We start from the raw sequence: 21,723 nt of genomic DNA on the forward strand, positions 1-21,723 counted from the left end.
TTGGCATGTGCCAAATGCACAAGCTAACATCCTGCCTGATGTGATTTTAGAAGTTTAGAACACTTATCTCACTTACCAAAGAAGAATATGAATGAGTCCAAATTGGATTACATGACCCAGCATTACCCAGCCTCCCCAGAGCAGACTTCCGTAGCAAATTGTAGGCAGATCAGCAGAACAACTGCCAGGGCACGGGCTCACAGCCTGTGCTGCCATCAGAATGGCATTCATGCATAGGTGTTGTTCATTTGCCTGAACCTGCTGACTTCTCAGCAGCTCTGCGACCCTCCCTCCTTTGCCTTTATTTCATGCCCTTTGTAGGAAAATTCAGGATTTAGGTCAAATCTCTTCAGAAAGGTGCCATTTTCACACTTGCCTCTTGCTTTCCCTTTGATTGTGTGTTTTACTTGTGATAAACATCAGCTCAGTCAACATTCGTGATGGAGCTTAAGGAACTGTTTGGATTGGAGACCTATCATAGTATTCACAGCTCCCACTGACCTCTCCCTTACAAATGAGAACGTGCAATAGGATTACATTTTATTCCTTTTACCAACAGCCAGTGAAGTTTCTCCCCCAGACTCGCTGTGGTCTGTAATCTATGCTGTAAGTCACACCATATGCAATGAATTCAACATTTGCTCAGCACATGCAGAGGATTCCTGCACGGGAGATGATTTGAAATGTCACTAGCCTTTACCATCAGCGTGAGCTTTGTCTTTGTAAAATGGGACTGTTTCTATAGCAGTGCCATTGAGTTCCTCTCCATGTGGTTGCATGAAGCAGGACAGGCTCTCGGTGCAGGTGAGGGGTGAGGAGGTGCCATCACCCTGCCATGCAGCACTGCTAACCTGCCCCCTCTGCTCTCACAGCCATGGTGCTGCTCTTTGTGGTGTGGATGAAACGCCGGGAGAAGGAGCGTCACACCAAGCAGCTCCTCATTGACCCCGAGGATGACGTGAGGGACAACATCCTGAAGTACGACGAGGAGGGCGGTGGAGAAGAAGATCAGGTGAGAGGAGCCAAGAGCAGCCATGCAATCTCTCTCAAAAACAGTAGAATCCACATCCCTTGTGGTCATGTACACCTTGTTGTGGGTTGGGTTCCTGCTTGTTTATGTCCTGGTAGCTTTATCAGCTTCCTTGCCTCTCATGCTTAGGACACTGTTTGATCCCCACCTAATGGAATTGAAGGGCCTGTGACACTCTCAGCTACGTTGCTCAAGCAAATGATGTGACTGCATCACATAACAGGGATCCAGGCCAGGGACTTTGCCCAAAACTTGCAAAGTTCTTACTCAGCAAAAAAAAAAACCCTCGCAAGTAACGATTCTTTTTTCTCATCACTGACAAGTTATTTATAAATATTGCTCCTGGAGATGCAGTCATCCCCATCTGAGCACAGGAATAGTTTTACCAGCAGAACAAAGTACTGTTATAAACATCCAAACTAGCTGAGTATCTGGTTTCAGGCAACCGCATTGTGGGCTTAAATATTTTAGAAAGGATTCATTAAAAATAACAGCAGAGGAAGAGCAGCAAAACACCATTACCTCCATGGATACATTTGTAATGAAATATTACCTGGTTCTCATTCCTTGAAAGAAACCTATTCTGCTGGGATTTTTCACAAGCAGAAAGAACATAATTGCTTTAAAAGACCTACGTGCATAAATGCAGTACATGTTTTAATGTTTTTACTTCTGTACAAATGTAATTGGAATAACACATCAACCGACACTCTGTCTTTCCATTATATTCTGAATTACACCCAAAAGTACTGCACACACCTATGTAGACGTGAACCAAAGCTGATTTTTTATCCCAAAGACTTCAACACCGTGTTAAATATTCAAAAAGTATTTCAATATTTGATTTAAATTATGTTTTAAGATGCACTCTTAGGAAGTCAATTTTATGAGCTACTCGGAGGTTAGGTTTGCCTGTAATTCAGAGAGAGAGAGATGCCACATACCCAGGGATGAGATTTGGCGTTGAACTTCAGCTGAGAAAGGATTAAACCCTTTGGTTTCACTGTATGTTCCTGCGATGTCGGGAGAGTAACTGATCTGAAGGAAAAGCCCTGGGTTTCACTTCGTGCCTTTCCATTTGTCACAGGATTACGACTTAAGCCAGCTCCAGCAGCCGGAGACCATGGATCACGTGCTGAACAAGGCACCTGGAGTCCGAAGGGTGGATGAGAGACCGATCGGTGCTGAACCACAGTATCCTATAAGACCAGTAATCCCCCATCCTGGGGATATTGGTGACTTTATAAATGAGGTATCTTCTTCAGAGTGTCCTGTATCACATATTAAAAGCTTAAGCAGCCCGCACCAGCTGTGCACTGCTTTCCTGGCTGTATTAATGAGCAAGTGGTGCTATTCCTCACACGAGGCGTCTAATTAGAACTAGGGGAATGATTCCCATGAGCAAAGGAAGCAGGAGTTGGCCTAAGAAAGGTACCATGGCTACAGAAAGGCAAAGTGCAAACAAAAAGCCCAGGATTTCTTGTTTGTGGATATCAAAAACGCCATGCTTCTCAGCACTCAGGAAGGCATTGCAACAGGGAAGTGCTGGAGTCACCGTCCCTGGTGGTGGTCAAGAAATTTGGAGATGTGGCACTGAGGGACATGGTTTAGTGGGCACAGTGGGCTGGGGTGGGGTTGGACTTGATGGTCTTAGAGGTCTTTTCCAACCTTAATGACTATGTGATGTGATCCTGCCCTGTTTCTCATTTCTCTGAGTGGTGTAGTTGCTGTCAGTATAAACACTGGCTGGATGTTCCCTCTCAATGTAACCAGGAGGACAAAGGCTTTGCCTAACATCAAAGCACCATTCATGGCTCCTGGACTTGTAATTATTTCACCAGTTTGCGTCTTCTAGTGAGCTTCGCACGGTTTAGGCCTCAAAGAGTTTGCAGAGCACAGGCCTTCATCTCCAACCAGATCTTCCTTTATTTTATGTTAGACTACTGCTCCTTTACCTACTGGTACAAACATCTATTCATTTAGCATTTCTCATCTCATTTTTTAGTTCTAAAATGAGCAATTGACTGGTTACAAGCCAATCAATGCATTATTTCCTCTGAGACAAAAAAACACCATCCATTCCATGAGTCAAAAAAATAAATGTTAGCACGGTTTAGTTCTGTTATATTAATTTCCTGCTGTGTTTTTTCTCACTCTCATCTTTAAAATTCCTTCTTCCTTTGCTCCTGCCTGTCCTTCGCACTCACATTCACCCACGTGTGCACAGGAAGGCTCTCTCTTGCATATGAGGGAACTGGGTTGGAGAAGAAGAGGCTCAGAGGAGACCTCATTACTCCCTACAGCTCCTACAAGGAGGTTGGGGCGAGGTGGGGATCAGCCTCTGCTCCCAGGTAGCAGCGATAGGACAAGAGGTGATGGCCTTAAGTTGTGCCATGGGAGGGTCAGGTTGAATGTTAGGAAACATTTCTTCTCTGAAAGAGTAGTCAGGCATTGGCACAGCTGCCCAGGGAGCAGTGAGGTCACCATCCCTGGAGGTGTTCAAGACAAGGGGGATGTGGCACTGAGGGACATGGTCTAGAATGGTCACAAGCATGGGTTGATGTTTGGACTAGATGATGAGTGGTCTTTCCTACCTTAATGATTCTGTGATTTTTGGTTGTTTGTGCAGTGGGACGCGCTCCATCTCCCCACTGTGAGCCTGGAGAACTCTATTCCACTCTGCATTTCTTGATGCTGGGCAGCAGGAAACCAATCCTTTGTGTTATGACCGCAACCCCTTAGCTTTGCACCCACACCTCCCTGCACCCTTCCCCCTTGCCATGGCAGACACTAACACATCCCTGTACCCTCCAGGGCCTGCGTGCAGCAGACAATGACCCCACGGCTCCCCCGTACGACTCGCTGCTGGTCTTTGACTACGAGGGCAGCGGCTCCACCGCCGGCTCCGTCAGCTCCCTCAACTCCTCCAGCTCCGGGGACCAGGACTACGACTACCTGAACGACTGGGGGCCGCGCTTCAAGAAGCTGGCAGACATGTATGGAGGAGGCGAGGAGGATTGAACTGACCTCACTTATTTAAAAAAAAAAAAAATAGAAGGAGAAGAAAAGAAAAAAGAAAAAAAAAACAATTAAAAACAAACCCACAGACAACATTAACGAGAAGAGCCGATGCAGAAGCAAGAACTGTACAGATGTGGCAGCTTTTTTAATTAATATCCCCTGCTGACTGTACTGTTATTTTTAGTGGTGATTTAGGAGGTTTCTTTTTTTTTTTTTTTTCCTTTCCTTTTCGGTTTCTTTTTTCTGTTAGGATATTGAGCTGTCTCGCATGAACACTTGTCTCTGCTGCAGGTTTCTTTTTGGTTCTGGTTTTTGTTTTTAATGTCAGCTGGGATATTGCTCGTTTATCTGCTTTATGACTAAAGAGAGTGAAAGGCACTCTGTCTTAACTTGAATTTCTTAGAACAGAAGCACTGTTTTTAAAATATATATATATATATATTTGAAAGTGCCTTTTGGTGCATGTATCAGATTCCCTTCAATCTCAGGAGTGATGAAAACAAACACACAACCATCCTGGGCAGCACTCCCTGTGACCCTAAGCCAGTTCTAGCTGGGAAGGAGTTAACAAAAAGGAACTGTGGAAATTGTTTCTTTTCTTTTTTGCCTTTTTTTTTCTTTTTTTTTTTTTTTTTTTAAGGGGGTGACTCACTCTGGGGTGGAGAGGCTGGGGGGGGCCGGGAGGGTTATGTTTTGAGTGGAAATCTTAACAGCCATCTTTAAGCCTCAGCAGGTGGTGAACCAGTCATCATGTTGTATATAATTCAGTGTTATCAGATGCAAAATACCGACTAGGGGCTCTGCTGTAACCTGGTCACACTCAATGTAGCTGCATAGAACTATAGCATTGATAAAGCCTTTGGTTATCGCGACAGAACTCTCCAACAGCCCTTGCCTACACCCTACAAGTAAATCGTGAATTGACCAAAGGCCCATTTGTTTGTTTTTATGCTATCGGCGTGTTTTGGCTCCCACGAGCGATGTAAATACCGGCGGGGTTACGTGCTGCTGTCCCACAGCCCCGGCCGCTCCCCCACCTCGAGGAGGGCACGTGGAGCGCGGGGGCACCACTGCCGTCCGCCAGGATGGAGCTCACCCAGCCCAATGTGAATGCCTTGGAGCATCCGTAGCCAAAGCTCAACACCACCACGTAACTCAGCTAACGTGTGTCCGTTCTATTCGATGGGTAGGCACTGCTATCTGTAGTAAATGTTTGTTTTTCTTTTGGAGAAGTGCAACGAGGGCCTGTTCAGTATCTTGTGGTTAATATGCTCGAGCATTGCCAAGCAAGCGAGAGGTTTTGCAGCATCCAGGTGTAACTCCACATCAGTATTATAAATGGTAGCATACTACCTAGTTTATATGTAGGATCAGTTTAACCAATAACAAATAGTTATTAGCTTTTTTTATTACATTTTTCCTTTACTGATTTGGACTAGTGGGTTTCTGTCTAATGTTTGTAAAATGATTTAGACTGCATGGATGTGTAATATAAACCACATTTAATGGATTATGAGCCACTTAATTAATGTGCTATGAAATCTTGGATTACCTGTGTTTTATATTCTGCAGACGATTTTGCAGTGGGTTCGCTACGAATTGTAAAAGTGCTTAGATCTATTTTCATTTAAATCCAAGAATGTGCACAGCACCGGCAGGTGATTATCCAGGGGATAATCGCGCTTTTTTGATATCTTGATTAATTCTCAAGCTGAATGCGAAGAGTTAACCGGGGGGGGCGGGGGGAGCGAGCGCATGCACCGAGAGAGCGCGAGAGTGAGAAGCAGAGAGCTTGTGCCGGCGAGTGGGCCTCGTTTCAGAGGGTGCAGACTGGGCTGCAAGATCGTCTCTATGGATTTTTGAAATGCTCCTAGTGCATTTTATATTTCACTGTACCATATTTTCTATAAAATGCAATTTCTGTAAATGAACGAGCATTTGAAATGTGTCTTGTATGAAGTGGAATGTGGTAAAAAGTCTGCCCGAGGGGAACTCGCACGTCACCGGTCCGTTATTGACCCCCAGGATATGACCTTTCCTTTCCCCTTGATCGCTCGGTCCGTTTGTCCTTTCCCTGCCCACAGGGCCAACACCAGCACTGGAGGACGCACAGTGAGCAGCATGCACCCATCCCATGGGCACCCAACACCCTTCCTGTTTGTGTCCCAGAGCTCACACACCCTGCATGGTCACACAGGAGTCTCCTGGCCACCCTCCCCCCAGCAGCCTGCACCGCTCTGTTCCATCATTCCCCATCACCCGCTGCTCGTACCCAGGGGTAGGAGCACCTTGTCTCCATTATTTCACCAACCAGAGTTTGCACCCTTGCAGAAACTGCCTGCCCACAGCAGAGAGTAATGAAAATGCAGTTGGTGTTCCTCACACAGCAGCATTCTGTGCCCTGCACTGTAACCTCAGCACATGGCTCTGGCCACTGGGGTCCCCATCCAGGGCTGTAGCGCTGTACAGCAGTGAGCTCCTTCCTTCTTGCCCAGGCAGGAGATGCCATCAGCCTTCAGCTCGTCTGAGCAGTTCAGGTTTTTAAGAACATTTATGCAACCTAAGTCAAACGAAACTGTTTGAGTGATTAAAAATAAACCATTGGAAATTTCTTTTTAAGAAATCAGCGGATATTTTTCTGCAGCGTTAGCAATCCCGCCACTCCAACCCCATAAGCCTATAAATCAAACTAGTTGATTATCTTTTGACCCAGTTCTGCTCAGCCTCCTTCTGTAGGACCACCTCCTGCTCCACCACCACTCTGCAGTGCCACACATGCAGCCCCTTCCCTCCGGTGGAACAGGTAGAAGGTAAGCGAGCAGCACCTCGAGCACTGAAAATCAGACTATCACAGGATGGGTTGGGTTGGAATAGACCTTAAAGCCCATCCAGTTCCAACCCCCTGCCGTGGGCTGGTTGCCCCCTACAAGATCAGTCTGCTCAGGGCCCCATCCAGATCCCTTTTTACAAAACTTCGTGTGCATTAATATTGCTCTGCTTTATAACCCAGCTCAGATAACATCCCATACCTGTCAGGTTGGGTAATAGGAAATCTTTCTACTCGAAGTGGTGCTGCAGTGGCACAGCTGCCCGGGGAGTGGTGGGGTCACCATCCCTGGAAGTGTTCAGGAGCCGTGGAGATGTGGCACTGAGGGATGTGGGCAGTGGGCACAGCGGGGTGGGCTGGGGATCTTAGAGCTCTTTTCCAACCTTAATGTTTCCATGCTTAAGGATCTCATAGAAGTGGCATTGTCATTCACACTGGAGGTGACTGCAGCTTACCAGGAGCCAAGGTGGGAAAGCGCCAACATTCCCTGACTGTACTCTTAAAGGTCACACAGGCTTACTCTGTGATTAAATAAATGCAAGCATTAAATTTTAGAAACAGCTAATAAGTAAGTGGTGCTGACACACTGGAGCCCCCACTTTTTCCATGCCACAAGGCGCTGGGGGAAGGAGCTTTGCTTTTGGACAGGCAGAGAAAAGCCCAGCCAAAATACCCTTTTTGCATCCAATTCCCCCACACCTCATACCACTGCCAGGAGCTCCCAGCAGTATCCAGGGGATGGGGACAAAGACAGGGAGGGGTGATAAGGGGTGACCTATAAGGTCTGTTCTGGGTGTCCTCTGCGCTGTTATAGTTTGGATTCTGTTCTTGTGTTTTCTTGTTTTTGCTAGACCAGGTGATGCCACTGCTGGCTGCAGGGTGGAGGTGGGCACTCCAATGGGCTTGCAGGGTTTGAATCCACCAACATGGACTGCAGCCACTTGCTGCGAGCGCTGGAGGGTCATAGTGCTCTGTGCAGGGTCTGTGCAACACAATACGCCAAGATTGCAACTTTGTATAGTCTCAAAGAAAAGGTAAAGCACAGAGGTTTAGTTGTGATGTCTTTTGGCGCTCTTCATGATGAGAAGAATGGGGTTGGGGTGAGGTGCTGTGCATGGTGGCTGCGTGCACCTATGGCAGCAGCTGGGCAGAGAGCTGCCCCCACCCAGCGCTAACGGGGAGGAAATCCAACTCATCTCTGGCTACACAGACCCACCTGCAGCCGCTCACCTCCACGTGTACATAATGTAGTTAGTGCTTGAAGCAGCGCGTCAGGAAGGCGACAAAGAGCCCCGGCGACGTATCGGTGTATCACTGGAGCACTTTTCGTTCTGAGTTTGCATGTTCCCGGTGCAGGAGCGGCGTGGCAGCCCGCGTGGCCATGGTGGGAAGGCTTCTGCTGCCCCGCTGTGTGCACGCAAAAAGCAGTTTGCGTCCGAGCTCAAAACCCCTTTTTTTGTAACCGTCAACAGCACAAATCTTTTGTATTGTTGTTTGTACCATTTTTGTACCAAAAATCAAAAGAGGGAAAAAAAAAAAACCTAGGAAAAGAAAAGGGGGGGGGAGGGAAGAAAGTAAATGTTTTCAATGTGTTTTCAGTGCCACTGCAATCTTGGTTTCCAAACTGATAACAGCTTTGCTGATTTGCTGTGTATCAAAGCTGAACTGGCGCGCCGACGCCTGGCTCCGGTGTAATAAAAATAAAGTCCCCCTTTTGAACAGTCTCATTTGCTTCTGTAAGACAAAAACATCACTCCCCCCCACTGCACACCACTGCGTTGTCTGGTGATGGGTTCATCACCCTGCAGTGGGGCAGTGAGCGGTGGGCAGGCCGTGGGTTCATGTTCCTGTGCACGGGTGTCAATGGGGTTTTGTAGATGGATTGAGTGGGGTCCGACCCCCAATGTTCATTCATCACCCCACTCTTCCATGGCCGCAGGGAACGGGGCCGGAATGGGCAGCCCCAGCATGGCAGCCACCTCATTTGTAATAACGATAGAGATGAATGCAAATCCAGCCCGTAGCTATTTACTTCCCCCCGGAGTCAACTAAGAATATTGTATTGCTAGTTTTGCTAATTCTCAAGCTTCTCTGTTTCTTAGAATTATCTTTAACCACTGAATAATGCAATGCTGTTTCATCACAAATATTAGCTCTGCTATCACTGGCAGCCTGCGCTCCCACCACCCCACTGTTGGGCTCCCACCTGCCCATAGGAAGCCTTGTTGATTGAGCTCCGTGCCTCGTGCTGACCCCGTGAATGGCTCCACTGAGCTGACAGAGCCAGGCGTGCCCAGGAGATCCCTTGGTTTTGGTACTGACATTAAAACTAATAGCAATTACTGCCAAAGGTATTGCCGCAGCCTGTGGGGTGTGGGATTGCTCTCCCAGCTCAGGGCAGAACTTGGGCAGGGATTTTGTTCAGGTCAGCCCAAAGCACACAGGGAATATTTTTTCAGTAAACTAAAAGATCTTTTCTTTGTTCTCCTGTATTACTGAGCCCTTTTTCCAACATTTCTCTTTAAGCTGAAGGCCTTTCCTTAATCAAACCCTGAGCAGTTTTAAAAATTATCAGCCCTAAACTTCAATGTAATATTATAGCATTGTCAGAAACAGCCTGGGCAGGGACAGGGAAGATCAGTGCTTCTCCTCACCACCGGCCAAACCTCCTCTGTGTCATAAGAAGAGAGGACATCCCAAAGTTTGGGGTTCTTTGACAAAAGTCATTGTGCTGCACTTTGCTGCACCACAGCCGGTGGCACTGTGAGCAAACAGCATCAGCACTGCTCCCAGCCCAGCACAAAGTGGAAGGAGATGGGGAGGGGGGCTGGGGGGTTGGGGGCTGCCTGCAGGCCTGGCCTCGCATCGCCTTGCCAGCACTCTGCTCCCACTGTTAGCCGGTACTTCCCCTTTCCCACTGCAGAGCCCATGCAGGGACAGTCACTGCCCCACCTCAGAGCCACATCTCCACGTGGGGAGCAGCAGTGTTTCAAGCAGCAAACGCTTTCCCCTGATAGAGTTGTAGGAGCCTTCCTTGCACACCAACAGTGATTAATGTGCTGCTCCCGCACCCATCTCAGCAGCACGGTGCCTCCATCTCGCCTGCTCCTTGCCTCTCCTCACCTTCACACCTCCTTTCTCAATGAGAAAATACGTTGGTTGCTCCAAAAGTAATGCCTCCTATTTATTTCCGCAGAAAATACAACAGATACAAAGAGCACAATAATACTAACAGACAGAGCAAATTCTCAGCCACAAAGCACTGTTTTTCAACATAGACACCACCACTGGCTGTGCTTTTTGGCCAGCAGTGAACTAGAGCCTGCATGCCACGTTGGATAAATCTGCACCAGTCGAGGTGATCCACTGTCACTGCTGAAATGCACCACCCACAGCAGCACTGTGCTCACATCCACTGTTGGGCCTCCATAACTGTTCAGCAACTGTCGATGAATGTCAGTGGGTGCCATTTTTTCTGCATGGAGAAAGAGAAGGGAAAGGGAAAGAGGCTCAGGCAGCAGAAGCCACAACTTGTGCTGGAATTCCATTTAAAGCAGCAGCTGCCATGAAGAGCGTTGGTAGGCATTAAATCGCTGGGCACCCGCCTGTCACGTGCTGTGTGAAAGACCTGGGGAAAGGACAAAAAAATAGTGAAGGGATCATCATGTAATGCCCAACAGCTGCAGCAGCCACCTCGGGCCAGGCAGGGATGAGCAGGTGGGATGCTGAGCTCCAACCCCTCTCCCCTCCACCCTGTGCTTCCCCCGGCTCAGCTTTAGCTCTCAAACACTTGCAAATGTTTGCAAATATAAATCAATGGGTTAACGCTCCCCCTGCACACCCGAGCTGCTGTGTTGTTCCAAATAGAGCTTTTCCTCTGAGAGATTAAAGTCTGTTTCTGTCTGTGCTGGAAGCTGCCAGAAGTGGATTGTCAAAAATCCCTGTGAGGCTGCAGGAGGAATAAGGAAGGATCCGATCTCTGTCAATATTTCCATTCTTAATAAACCAGATTTATAATATCCGAGGCCACATGGAAGCTTTATCACTGAGCACATAATGGCCGCACCATTAACCTGTGCTATCTATAGCCAACTCATTACTTTATGAAGTGCTTTGAGTTACCTCGGAGTACAAAAGGTGACATAACTAATCCGTTTCTGTGAAAAACATATTGATCGGAATTTAACCACCAGGTAATGCAAAGAGCTTGTAAAACCCTCTGCAGAAATGCAGCCTTAGTGCTCACGTACAATACCCAGACCTGCTGGTGTAAACCAAGGTTGCAATGTGCAAACAAGTGCCAGCAAACTCCATCCCTGATGATGGATAGCAATGGGACTCAAGGCAGAGGTGGAATAGACACGTTGTGCTTTCCAGGAGCAAATTTAACCAACGTGCACCCAAAAATGGTGCCCTCAGCACAGACCAGCGTTGCTGAGCTGAGCTTTTGCATTAAGAATTTGACATAGAAACACAGAATGACTTAGGTTGGAAGGGATCACCCAGTTCCAACGTCTGCCATGGACAGGGTTTCCAACCACTAGGTCAGGCTGCTCGACCCACTTTTGGGTGCCTGCAGGGATGGGGCATCCACAGCATCTTTGGGCAACCCATTCCAATGCCTCACCACTCTCATTCCATCATGTCTTGTCCTGTATAAGAAAGATGTTGAGGCTGTGGTGTGTGTACCCAGAGAAGGGTAAGGGAGCTGTAAGGGATCTGGAGTATGGGTGTGATGGGGAGGGGCTGAGGGAACTGGGATGGTTCAGTCTGGAGCAGAGGAGGCTCAGGGGAGACCTCATTCCTCTCTACAGCTCCTGCAAGGAGGTTGGGGTGAGGTGAGGGTCGGCCTGTGCTCGCAGGTAACAGCAATAGGATGAGGGGAGATGGCCTCATACTGCACCAGGAGAGGGTCAGGTTGGGTATTAAGGAAAATTTCTTCTCAGAAAGAGCAGTGCTGCAGTGGCACAGCTGCCCAGGGAGTGGTGGGGTCACTGTACATGAAGGTGTTCCGGAACCATGGAGATGTGGCACTGAGGGATGTGGGCAGTGGGCATGGGGGGGTGGGCTGGGGTTGGGCTTGGGGATCTCAGAGCTCTTTTCTACCCTTAATGATTCTGTGATTCTGTGCCTACAGTGGAGTTGCTGAGCCAGTCCGTCATCAGCTCAGGTAGCAGAGAGGGCAATCTGATGTGTAACTGTGTGCACTGAGGGGATGCTGACCATGTCCTCAGCTGCCCCCGGCTGAGATCCCTGGCACCAAGCATGCAGGCTGCTGCATGGTGATGCATTTATCACTAGGACCCTCCTTTCACACTGCACCTCCAGAAGTACCTTGCTTAATAGAGTACTATTGATCCTGAGAGCTTAAAACAACAACAAGTGTATGATCAGAATGCAGTGTTTCGCAGGAACTGAGATTGAGTTGCTCCGTTTTGCAGAGACAGAAGGAAATTCTCGAGGGTCCTGGTGGGCAGGAGGATGGGCAGCAGCACCTGGGGGACCCACCAGCGAACCCAGCCCCAGCCCTCAGATGGAAAGCAATGTGTGTCAGGGATGCAATCCATCGCATTACTGCAACAGTGTATAAAATATTTAACTTTTGAGTGCATTATCAAAGTGGTTTCTTTTGAGGTTACATTTGTGCCCTTGTAAAAGACGTGCAGCCAAGAGCAAGTATCAGAACAAGCAAACATTGCTCCAGCACAGCAGCCACGTTGGCTCAGGGGACCCAAAGCAATGCTGACATGAAATCTGCATTACCTCCTGCTCCCAAGGAGAGGATGGCCCCACACCCATGGGCATGGAGTGCCACCACACTGCCTGCACAGTCACCACGGCTGTGCTCCGTGTGCATCAGAGCAGCAAAGCACACCTCCATGGGAGACTTTTGCTATTGAAATGCCTGACATCAAAAGCATTTTAATGTCCTAACCCAAGGAAATGAGCAAATAGAAAGCAAGGCTTTGCTGTTGAGACGCAGCCCTCTGCCAGCAGGTGACTCCCCACTGCCGAACCTTATAATAAATAGAAGAGGTACAATCTTTCTTTTGCTCAAAATGGCTCGCTAAATATTTCACTGAGCATCTTGGCTTCCCATTTGTCCTGCTTCTGTTCACTGCTTGTCTCCCCAATTTGTTCCTCCATGTCTGCAGCTGCACATGGCACCCAGGGGCACAGAGGCAATCCGCAGGCACACAGCACTGAGATCAGCTCAACCAGGAACCATAGAATGATAGAACGGTTTGAGTCAGAAGGGATCTTTAAAGCCCAACTGAGCCAAACCCCCTGCAATGAGCAGGGACACCCACAGCTCCATCAGTGCTCACAGCCCCTCCAGCCTGACCTTGGGTGTCTCCAGGGATGGGGCACCACCACCTTTCTGGGCAACCTGTGCCAGTGCTTCACCGCCCTCAGCATGAAAACCTTTGTCCTTATATCCAGCCTAAATCTCCTCTCTTCGACTTTGAAACTATTTCCCCTTGTCCTATCAGAACAGAATCTACTCAAGAGTCTGTCTTCCTCTTTCTTATAGCCCCCCTTCAGGTATGGAAAGCTCTCTCCAGAGCTTTTTCTTCTCCAGGATGGAGAAAGCAGCTCCTGTTGGAAACAGATTTAAGCTCAGGTCTGAATATTTAGTTCTTTACAAAGGTCTGAAGTTAAGGAGATGAGGAGTTCAACTGCAGAGCCACCTAGCAGCACCAGGGAGCTGCACTCTGCTCTGATTTCCTTTCCACCTCTGTACAGAAGAGCCTCATAAGAAAAACCACTGGGCTGTAGCTTGTTGCTTGAGCATCCCTACTGCAGCGCAGCTGAAGCAAACACGCAGCTCAAGGATCCCCAGAGCAGCAGCCTCAGAAACAGGCATTTTGCTCAGAAAACACTGTTTCTTATCATTGCTCTCCTCCATTGCAACAGTGACCGAAACTCCACGGGGAAGGAGAGCAGGGTGGAATGGTGCCATAAGGAAAAGATGAAGGCAGCATCTCCTGGAGGCAAGCGGAGGGGAGGATGTCAGCCCAGAGAACAGCAAGTTAGCAGCATGAATTGCTCAGGCTCACGAAGCAAGATAAAGCCCAAGGCTCCCCCAGGCAAAGAGTAAAAGGATAAAGCCAGTCTCGCTGCACAGAGCCACTTCAAGCCATTTGGAAGCCCGCCGCACTTCCTGCCCTTCGGAGGCGGCCGCGTGGGTGGAATTCCCTCCCGCATTTACAGAACCTTTGCACAGCCTCACTGCATCCCGTGCACCGTGAGATTTCAGCTCAAGGGCTGCTCCACCTCTTTGGGAGCTGAGGAGGATCCAGCCCTGCCAGTCCTGCTTGCCCCATGCGCTGCCCCAGCTCCATGGGGTGCCGCAGAGCAGCTCAAAAACAAATGGCTTTGATGGGCATCGGGAAGTCGGGAAGTGGTGACCAAAAGTTTTCTGGGGCTGCAGAGACACCGTGGGGACGTTGTGGGTACACCATGGGGACACATTTCTCTACTGAAGCCACATCTCCGCAGCTGCGCTCAGGAGCGAGTAATTGCTCTGTCAGCATCCCTCGGCCCTGGAAAGGGCTGTGCTTCTTCTTATTTATTCCCTGCTTTGAGCTGCAGAGTGTTTGTGCAGCAGAAGTTTGTGTAAAGGTTTTATTGCTTCATTTTTAACCTCTGCACAAATGTCGGCATCATTAGCTTTGGTTTTCCCCCCTCTATCATCCTCCCTTACATGCATTTCTTCCCCTGGCTATCCTTGTGATCCTGCTTTCTGGCAGGTGGAGCAGGAAGGGGAGCACAGTGGACATTTATTAGCACTGAGCACAGGGTTCCCCAGTGCTGCATGCAATACACAAGGAAATCACCAGCACAAGCTGGTGCAATGCAAGAGCATTGCAGCTGGGGGTTAGGGAAATGCAGGTGCTGCACAAGTTGTGCTCCCCCAGCATCCCCAGTGCTGTGGTTGGCCATAGATAAGGAGCATGGATCTCATTCAGGGGGGAGATGTGCTGGGTGTTCACCTGCTGGTTCACTCTCATTACAGCCTGGCTTTCCTACAATGAAAACATCCCAGGTCCTCAACAGAAGGCTGAACCCACTGCAGCTGGCACATGGCACAGAAGAAGGCAGCAAAGAAGAAGATGAAAAAGATGATGACAATGAAGAAGAAGATGATGAAGAAGATGAAGAAGACATAGGAGAAGAAGATGATGAAGACAAAGATGAAGACAAAGATGATGATGATGAAGAAGAAGACAAAGGAGATGGAGACAGTGACAACTCAGCCTCAGCACAGGTCATTTGCCCTTGCCTGCCAATGGTGACTTGGCATTCCATTAACACCTTAGGCACCAGAGACCATCTTGCTGCTACATATTGCAAAGCTCACCCCCAGGAACAGGCAGCTTTCAAGATAACCTACAGCTGTATTTGTAAGGGGTGAGGAGGGGGGAAGGTATGCAGAACTAAAATCTTCCAAAATAGGAATTCTGCCTCTGCAAATATTAGTGATTCAGGCATCGTACCAGGGATTATCCACTGTCATGGCATGTAGAGGGAAGATGGATTTCAAGATGATAATAGGAATGACACACGTTGCTTTTTCGCCCTTTCTGCTGACACACAATTTAGCAGCCAGTGCAGAATTTTCTTCCCATTTAAAATTTCCGTTTAATAGCCAAGGAGCTCACGTTAATTCAGATGATCCTTTGCACAGAGCACAGAGGAAGGGGGTCTCTTTTCCTGAGGCTTTTTATGAGTCTTGGTGGTTGTGTCTAATAAAAAAAAAAAAAAAGAAGAAGAAGAAGAGAGAAAGAAAAAGAGAAAAAAGAAACCACCTCCAGTGTGTTCACAAAGACCGGCCAGTAAATGTCCATTGAAGAGTGCTGCCTGACCCAGCTGGGCAGTCAGTCGTTCAAAGAACCACCTGGAGCTTTTCCTTAGAGACATGCAGGGCCTTCTCAGCACGGCTGCAGCACTGGAGGGGCTCAGTCCATCCCCGAGGCAGGATTTCCATTGCAGACACCAATGGGGACCCAACGGGAACAGCAACACCACAGTGTGGGGACACAGGGCTGGAGCCCCCTGTCCTTTATTCCACTTTTCATGTTCCCCAGCCATGCCCCATCCCAAAGCCATTGGATTCAGTCAACCCCAGCCATGCTGGACCGCCATCCCTTGCTGGTGCCAGCTGGGGAATTGCAGCCTTATGTGTTTTCCCAACTAAGTGTAGCTTGCAGTAAGGCTGCTAACCCACCAAGTTAACATCCTGCTCAGTTAAACAAACAGAAAAATCATTACAAAATTATCTCCTGTGCATTAGAGTTGCATATATATATATATATATTTATATTCAGTTATCCTATAGAGCAGAAACACGGGGCATTGCTTAATTAAAGACGTGGGTGTGCAGGCTCCAGGAGCACAGATTCAGCATGCAAATCTCCGTGCCGTGCGCGTGCAGCCGGGATGCACACAGAGCATATTAATGCTGTGCGCGTCGAGCCCCGCTGCTCACACAGCACCGCGCAGACCTGCTCCAAAGGAAGGAGCGCCGGCTCGGATCATCCCCAGCTTTATTTATTTATCTACTGAAAAGCAACCTGTGGGCAGAGCCGGAGAAGTGAGGGCATCCTCACACCGACCTCAATGAACACCGTCCGCTGTCTGACACCCGCTGCCTCATCCCTTCCTCCAGCCTGAAATAAATACATAAGAACAGCGTTTACAACTTCCCTTTTGTTCAGTATAACTCAGGTTATTGCCAAGAACTGCAAATTGTTTACCAGCGCAATGCAAACAAAGGCTCCCAATCAGGCATGGAAGCACAGCCCTGGGGCTTTCCAGCAAGCCTCAATTCTTTAATTACTCAACAAAAGCTCACTCTTACCTTTTTTTTTTTTCCTTTTCTTCGGCTGTTACCTTGGAAAACCACAGTGCTGGATGCGTTCCATGCTGCACGCTGCTAAAAGCCTCCTCCAGGATGATTTTGCCAAGGTAGTTTCCAGTCTGGGTTGGATGTGGGAGTGATGCTGTGCCACGGCACAGAGCGAAGGGGCCACGAGCACACACGTGTGCACACACATATGCACTGTGCTCACACGTGCCTGAGCAGCTGCTCCCAGCGGCAGCCCCAGCACATGTATGCATTCTGCTGCCATTTCCATAGAATCACAGAAGCACTGAGGTTGGGGAAGACCTCCAAGAACATCCAGTCCAACCCCAGCACACCATGTGAGTCTTCCTGAGGGGTATAATTAGAGACCTCCGGGTGCCCCTTACACAAGCTGAGAGTGATGGGGCTCATTTTGTGCATTGGTTTTTGCCCATTTCAGGTTTCTACCACTGGGGCCCAAAAAAAACGCTTCCAAGAGAAGCCTGGAATAATTGCTTTTCACAAGTGGAACTGGAAAATGAGACAGGAGACTGGAAGCACACAGTGCAGCTCAGTCCTCCAGAAGCCAACCCTGCTCCAACAATAACAGGAGGAGCAAAGAAGCTCACATCCATGGCTCCCATCTCTCCCAGCACCTACACAGAGAGCAGGACGGGTGGAAGGCAGAAGTCACTCAACTTTGTAAAGACCTTTCGGTGGTCTTTTTTCCCATCTAAGAAAACCCCTTTCATGGAAAGGAGGAAAAAAAAAAAAAAGTTGCATCTCTCTCTTTAAAAAATCACTTTTTAATAAAGAGGTAAAATTTGCATTGCATTAAGTGAGGAGCGGTTCAAGGTGCAGAATAATTCGCTGTCAATCTTGGGCTGCCTTCTGCAGAGGGTAAATAAGCCTCGTGCACAGCCGGTGTGGTGTAAGCTGTCAGCACAGCCCATGCATCAGTCAGGAGGAAAACATAACGTTGGCGGATCTCTGAATACATAAATAAAACATGCTTACCACTTGCCATCAGCAAAAAAAAAATAATAAAAAGTGAGGCTGCCTTTCTAGCTCCCCCCACCCCCACCCCCCGTATCTGTTTGAAGCATAAAGTCGGATTTCGGCATCGCTGTTTTCAGAAATCCAAACGGGCTCCAAGGAAAGGGGGAGGGATGGGAAATGAATGGGAAAGTTTGGCAAAGCCGAGGAAACGCCAACAGCTGCCAGTGAGAGCTGGGATTTGGGCAGCAGCCATGGGGCAGAGAGGGCTGAGCCCCCAGCATGGAGGTGGGTCGCAGCTCCCCAGTCCCATCCCCACACCCCCGCAGCCCTCCTGTCCGCTCTCCATCACACCTCTACAGCCAAATGCAGTAAATTGATTTGCCCGAAGTTATTTACTGTCCCGGCCATAAATGTGTCAAACCCAATCTTTATAACTGTAATTAATGCAAGAAATTCCCCCTTTTTTAAAAATCTCTGCAACAAAAATTCCAGCGGCGGCTCAAGGATGCTTCATCTGGGGAGGATCCAACAGAAGCTCAAGGTGAATGGCTTCAAGGTGAGCTGGCTCCTTCCCTGTGTTGGGTACCACCGGTGGTTATTCCCAGACTCTCCACAGGTCCCTGCCCTGGGAACAGGGATTTGTGCAGCTCTTCCCCTACCATAGTCACTGTTTCCCATTTAATTCCCATGTCAATGTATATTTGAAGGATAGAAATCAAGGCTATGGGGCTCCTTGCGTCTCTGGGGGATGACTGAGATACGGGAGAAGATGGCATCCCTTCACCATCCCTTGGTTTGCATCAAAACACAATGGAGACGAGATGCTTGAAATGCAAGGTGGGACCTGGTACCCACCTGGAGGATCACCATTTGTTCTGCCTTTCATAGCCCATCCAGCCTTCATTTGCCACCAATGGTGACATTCGGGAGGCACATCTGGAGCAATGCTGGGCACATCGAGCTGCTTTCCCCGGTGCTGGGGGACACACAGCCCCAAATATACCCCAGCTCTAACCCTGTCCCTCAGGGGGACATGTCTGAGCATCCCCGGTTCCATGGAGTTACACAAGAACATCAGGCCATGGGGAGCCATGCTTCATGGTGGTGCCTAGAAAGACCACAGACTCTGCCATCAGCCTACCCAGCCCCTCACTGTCCCCAGGGGCATCAGCAGCCAAAGGAGCACATCCAAACCCACCGTCTGAAGGAGACCCATGGAAGGAGGAGACCCTGGTGCAGGGTGATGTGGGCTCACTCCTTCTGCTGCCCCCAGTCATGCTTTGGCCCAAGCCAAACTCCTCTGGGTTTAAGGAGCACTATGGCAGGATCCAGGTTTCTGCTGCTGCTCCGCTGTACCCACAAGGACTGTGTCTGTCATGAACTAAAAGCACGTTATACAGAACCCCAAGGGAAGACGGTGGTGGTGGATGCAACACGGCAGTGGGTGCACATGAGCCCTTCCTGCCTCTTGCAGGCTGCTCCAGCGCTGCGACTTCGTTTAGGTGAGGCTAAAGGAGGTGTGATCAGCATTTAATTACACCGAACTCCTTTGACGAGTTCAGATGAGAATTTGCCTGAGCACAAATCATTCCAATCCCAGCACAGAGCACAGCACGCGCTGATCCATGCACAGGGAGGCGAAGGCAGAACCATTTAAATAGGAGTCAGGGAAAGCAAATCCTTTGACTGCAGAGTTCAGCATGGAGCACTGCTGTTTTTATACAAAGCTGCTGATCTCTGGGGTTGGGGGGGGGGAAAGAATCTGCAGACGCAGTCAGGGAGAAACAGAAAATTTGCTCAGAAGTCCAAAACACGGATTCAAATTAATGGAGAGCGGGAGCGAACGCCTGGGTGAGCGCTGCAAGAAATGGCCTCTGCGCTGTGAGCCTGAATTCTTAACTGAACTCACCTCATTTCGGCTTCTGCCTCTCTTTGCATCCACTTCCCATGAATATTCAAGCAGAATTTGCTGGCAGGAATATTAGCAAAAGCAGTGCCAATATCAGAGCCCGTATTAGCCAGCGCTGGAACGCATTCACAGAACAGCGCATTTCAGCCCCATAATTGCACTCGGTGGCACCGTTCAGCCACGCTGGAGCCACTGCTGGGCACTGGGCCATGGCCGAGGGGTGCAGGGACCGGGGGGGCTGAACCAGGAGGGGACAGAGGAGGACTGGGGCAGAAGTGCAGAGGGGGTGGTCCCAGGGTGGTGGCCATGGGGCAGTTGTGGCCCCATCAAGAGACTGCTAATGTTAATGGGGATGAAATGGCGACAAATGGTGAGAGGGCTACAGCGGGGGCACTGGGTGCTACCTGCAGTGGGCATTCTCAGAGCACCCTACAGAAATGGGGGTACCTACAAGAGCCATCGCAGCACGGCCAGAGAGAGAAGCTGCGGTGGGTGGCAATAGCCGCTGTGCAGTGCAGACATGGAGCTCACAGCTGGGCACCACGGCAATCTGCAGAGCGGAGCACAAAGCTGCAATTTCCTGCAAAGCAGAGGATGGCAAGGGCACACCCAAAGCTCTCGGAGCATTCACAGAATGGGGTCCGTGGAGCAAAATCTGGGGGGAAACCCACCTCCCATCAGCCCTCCATTGAGCATCTTGCCCCACTCCCAGCCCAGAGCCCCATCAGCGCTCTGGGACCGCATCCTCACTGCAGCAGGAGGAGCACGGCTCCCTTCTGGGCAATGTCCTCCATCCAGGGACCTATCAGTAGTGACAATGAGGAAAGTAGCACTGAACAAATGGCCCTGCAGTGTGAGATATTCTGAGAAGTTTGGTTTAAGCACAGAGGGAAGCAGAGGGTTTGGGGTTTATTTAGGACTAAACCAGCTGTGATACCATGCTGACATCAGTGACACCAGTCCTGAAAGCATGGGGCTGACAGACTGTAGCAGAAATGCTGAGTCACGGCCTGAAGCAGTGATGGAGCACCTGGTGGGAAGGCAGGGACAACCCAAGGAAGCTCAGCTGCATGCAATGTACTTCAATGACAGGAAGGGCTGGAGCCAGGATCCACCCCTACCCAGACCTCATTTAAAGGCTAGCAGTGGAGGGGAGGGCATCTTGCTGAAGATCCCTGCCTACTGGAGGCCTTCTGAAGGTAAGCAGCTCTTTTTTCTTCATTTCTGTATCCATAGCCTTGCCATCCTACTATTATCATGGTACTTTCCATTCCATTATAGCATTACGCAAACACTGTGCAAGATCATAGAGTCACTGAGGTTGGAAAAGAGCTCTAAGAATCCCAATTCCCACCCCAGCCCACCCCGCTGTGCCCACTGCCCCCATTCCTCAGTGTCACATCCTCCAGCAGGGTGCCCTGTTCCCACATGGAACACCAGGCTGATTTAGTGCTGTGCAGCCTCCAGCGCCTCTTTAGAGCTCCCAAATCATACAGTACAGAAAAGCATCACAAGAGACCACGTGCACCACCCCCAGTGCTCGCCGGCTGCTGCTGCAGGAGCAGCCAACACTGAGCCCACAGCAGGGACCCATCTGACCCCTGCTACCATGTCAGGTTCAAACAGTAATTAGTGAGAGTGGCTTAAAGCAAACACAGCAGCGTTCTGCTGGTCAGCTGACCTTAATTAGCCTATAAAGGGGGAAAGACATTAATAGGAAATGGTGCCTGCCTGGAGGTGATAAATAAAATGTATTGATCTCTAAGTACCAAGCTGGCAACTCTTTGTTGGGAAAACATATGATTAGAAGTAGTGCAGCAGTAAATACAGAGCAGCCCCTCATTCATCTGCTGGTGCAAGCCTGAGGCAGGGCAGGACCAGCAGCGTGCTGGGATGGGCCCGTTTTGCAAGGAGGCTGTGATATAACTGGATAGAGGATGGGAGTGACGTGGTCAGTGGGCACAGCAGGGATAGGTTGATGGTTGGACTGGGTGGGCAGGGCATCTTGTAAGGGAATTCTCTGCAGAGGTTTGTGTTAGATTTGCTCCCCAATTCACGCTCATTCCAGCATCAGAGGGATGCTCTTG

General features: G+C 49.3%; 1 protein-coding gene across 2 annotated transcripts in view; it reads left to right on the forward strand.

Annotated features, from left to right (window-relative positions):
- The window catches only part of CDH4 (cadherin 4), a 417,253-nt gene extending 408,654 nt beyond the window's left edge, over positions 1-8,599 (forward strand). The window contains exons 14-16 of one of the 2 annotated variants that reach the window (NM_001004391.2): positions 873-1,012; positions 2,118-2,282; positions 3,845-8,579. In NM_001004391.2, coding sequence (NP_001004391.1) covers positions 873-1,012; positions 2,118-2,282; positions 3,845-4,051 — 512 coding nt within the window. In that variant the 3' untranslated portion in view covers positions 4,052-8,579. Of the gene's footprint in view, positions 1-872; positions 1,013-2,117; positions 2,283-3,844 lie in introns of both variants that reach the window. The other variant, XM_040650680.2, reaches the window with a different exon arrangement.
- Positions 8,600-21,723: the final 13,124 nt, after the last annotated feature.

The sequence above is a fragment of the Gallus gallus genome, chromosome 20 (assembly GCF_016699485.2).
Source record: "Gallus gallus isolate bGalGal1 chromosome 20, bGalGal1.mat.broiler.GRCg7b, whole genome shotgun sequence".
NCBI lineage: Eukaryota > Metazoa > Chordata > Aves > Galliformes > Phasianidae > Gallus > Gallus gallus.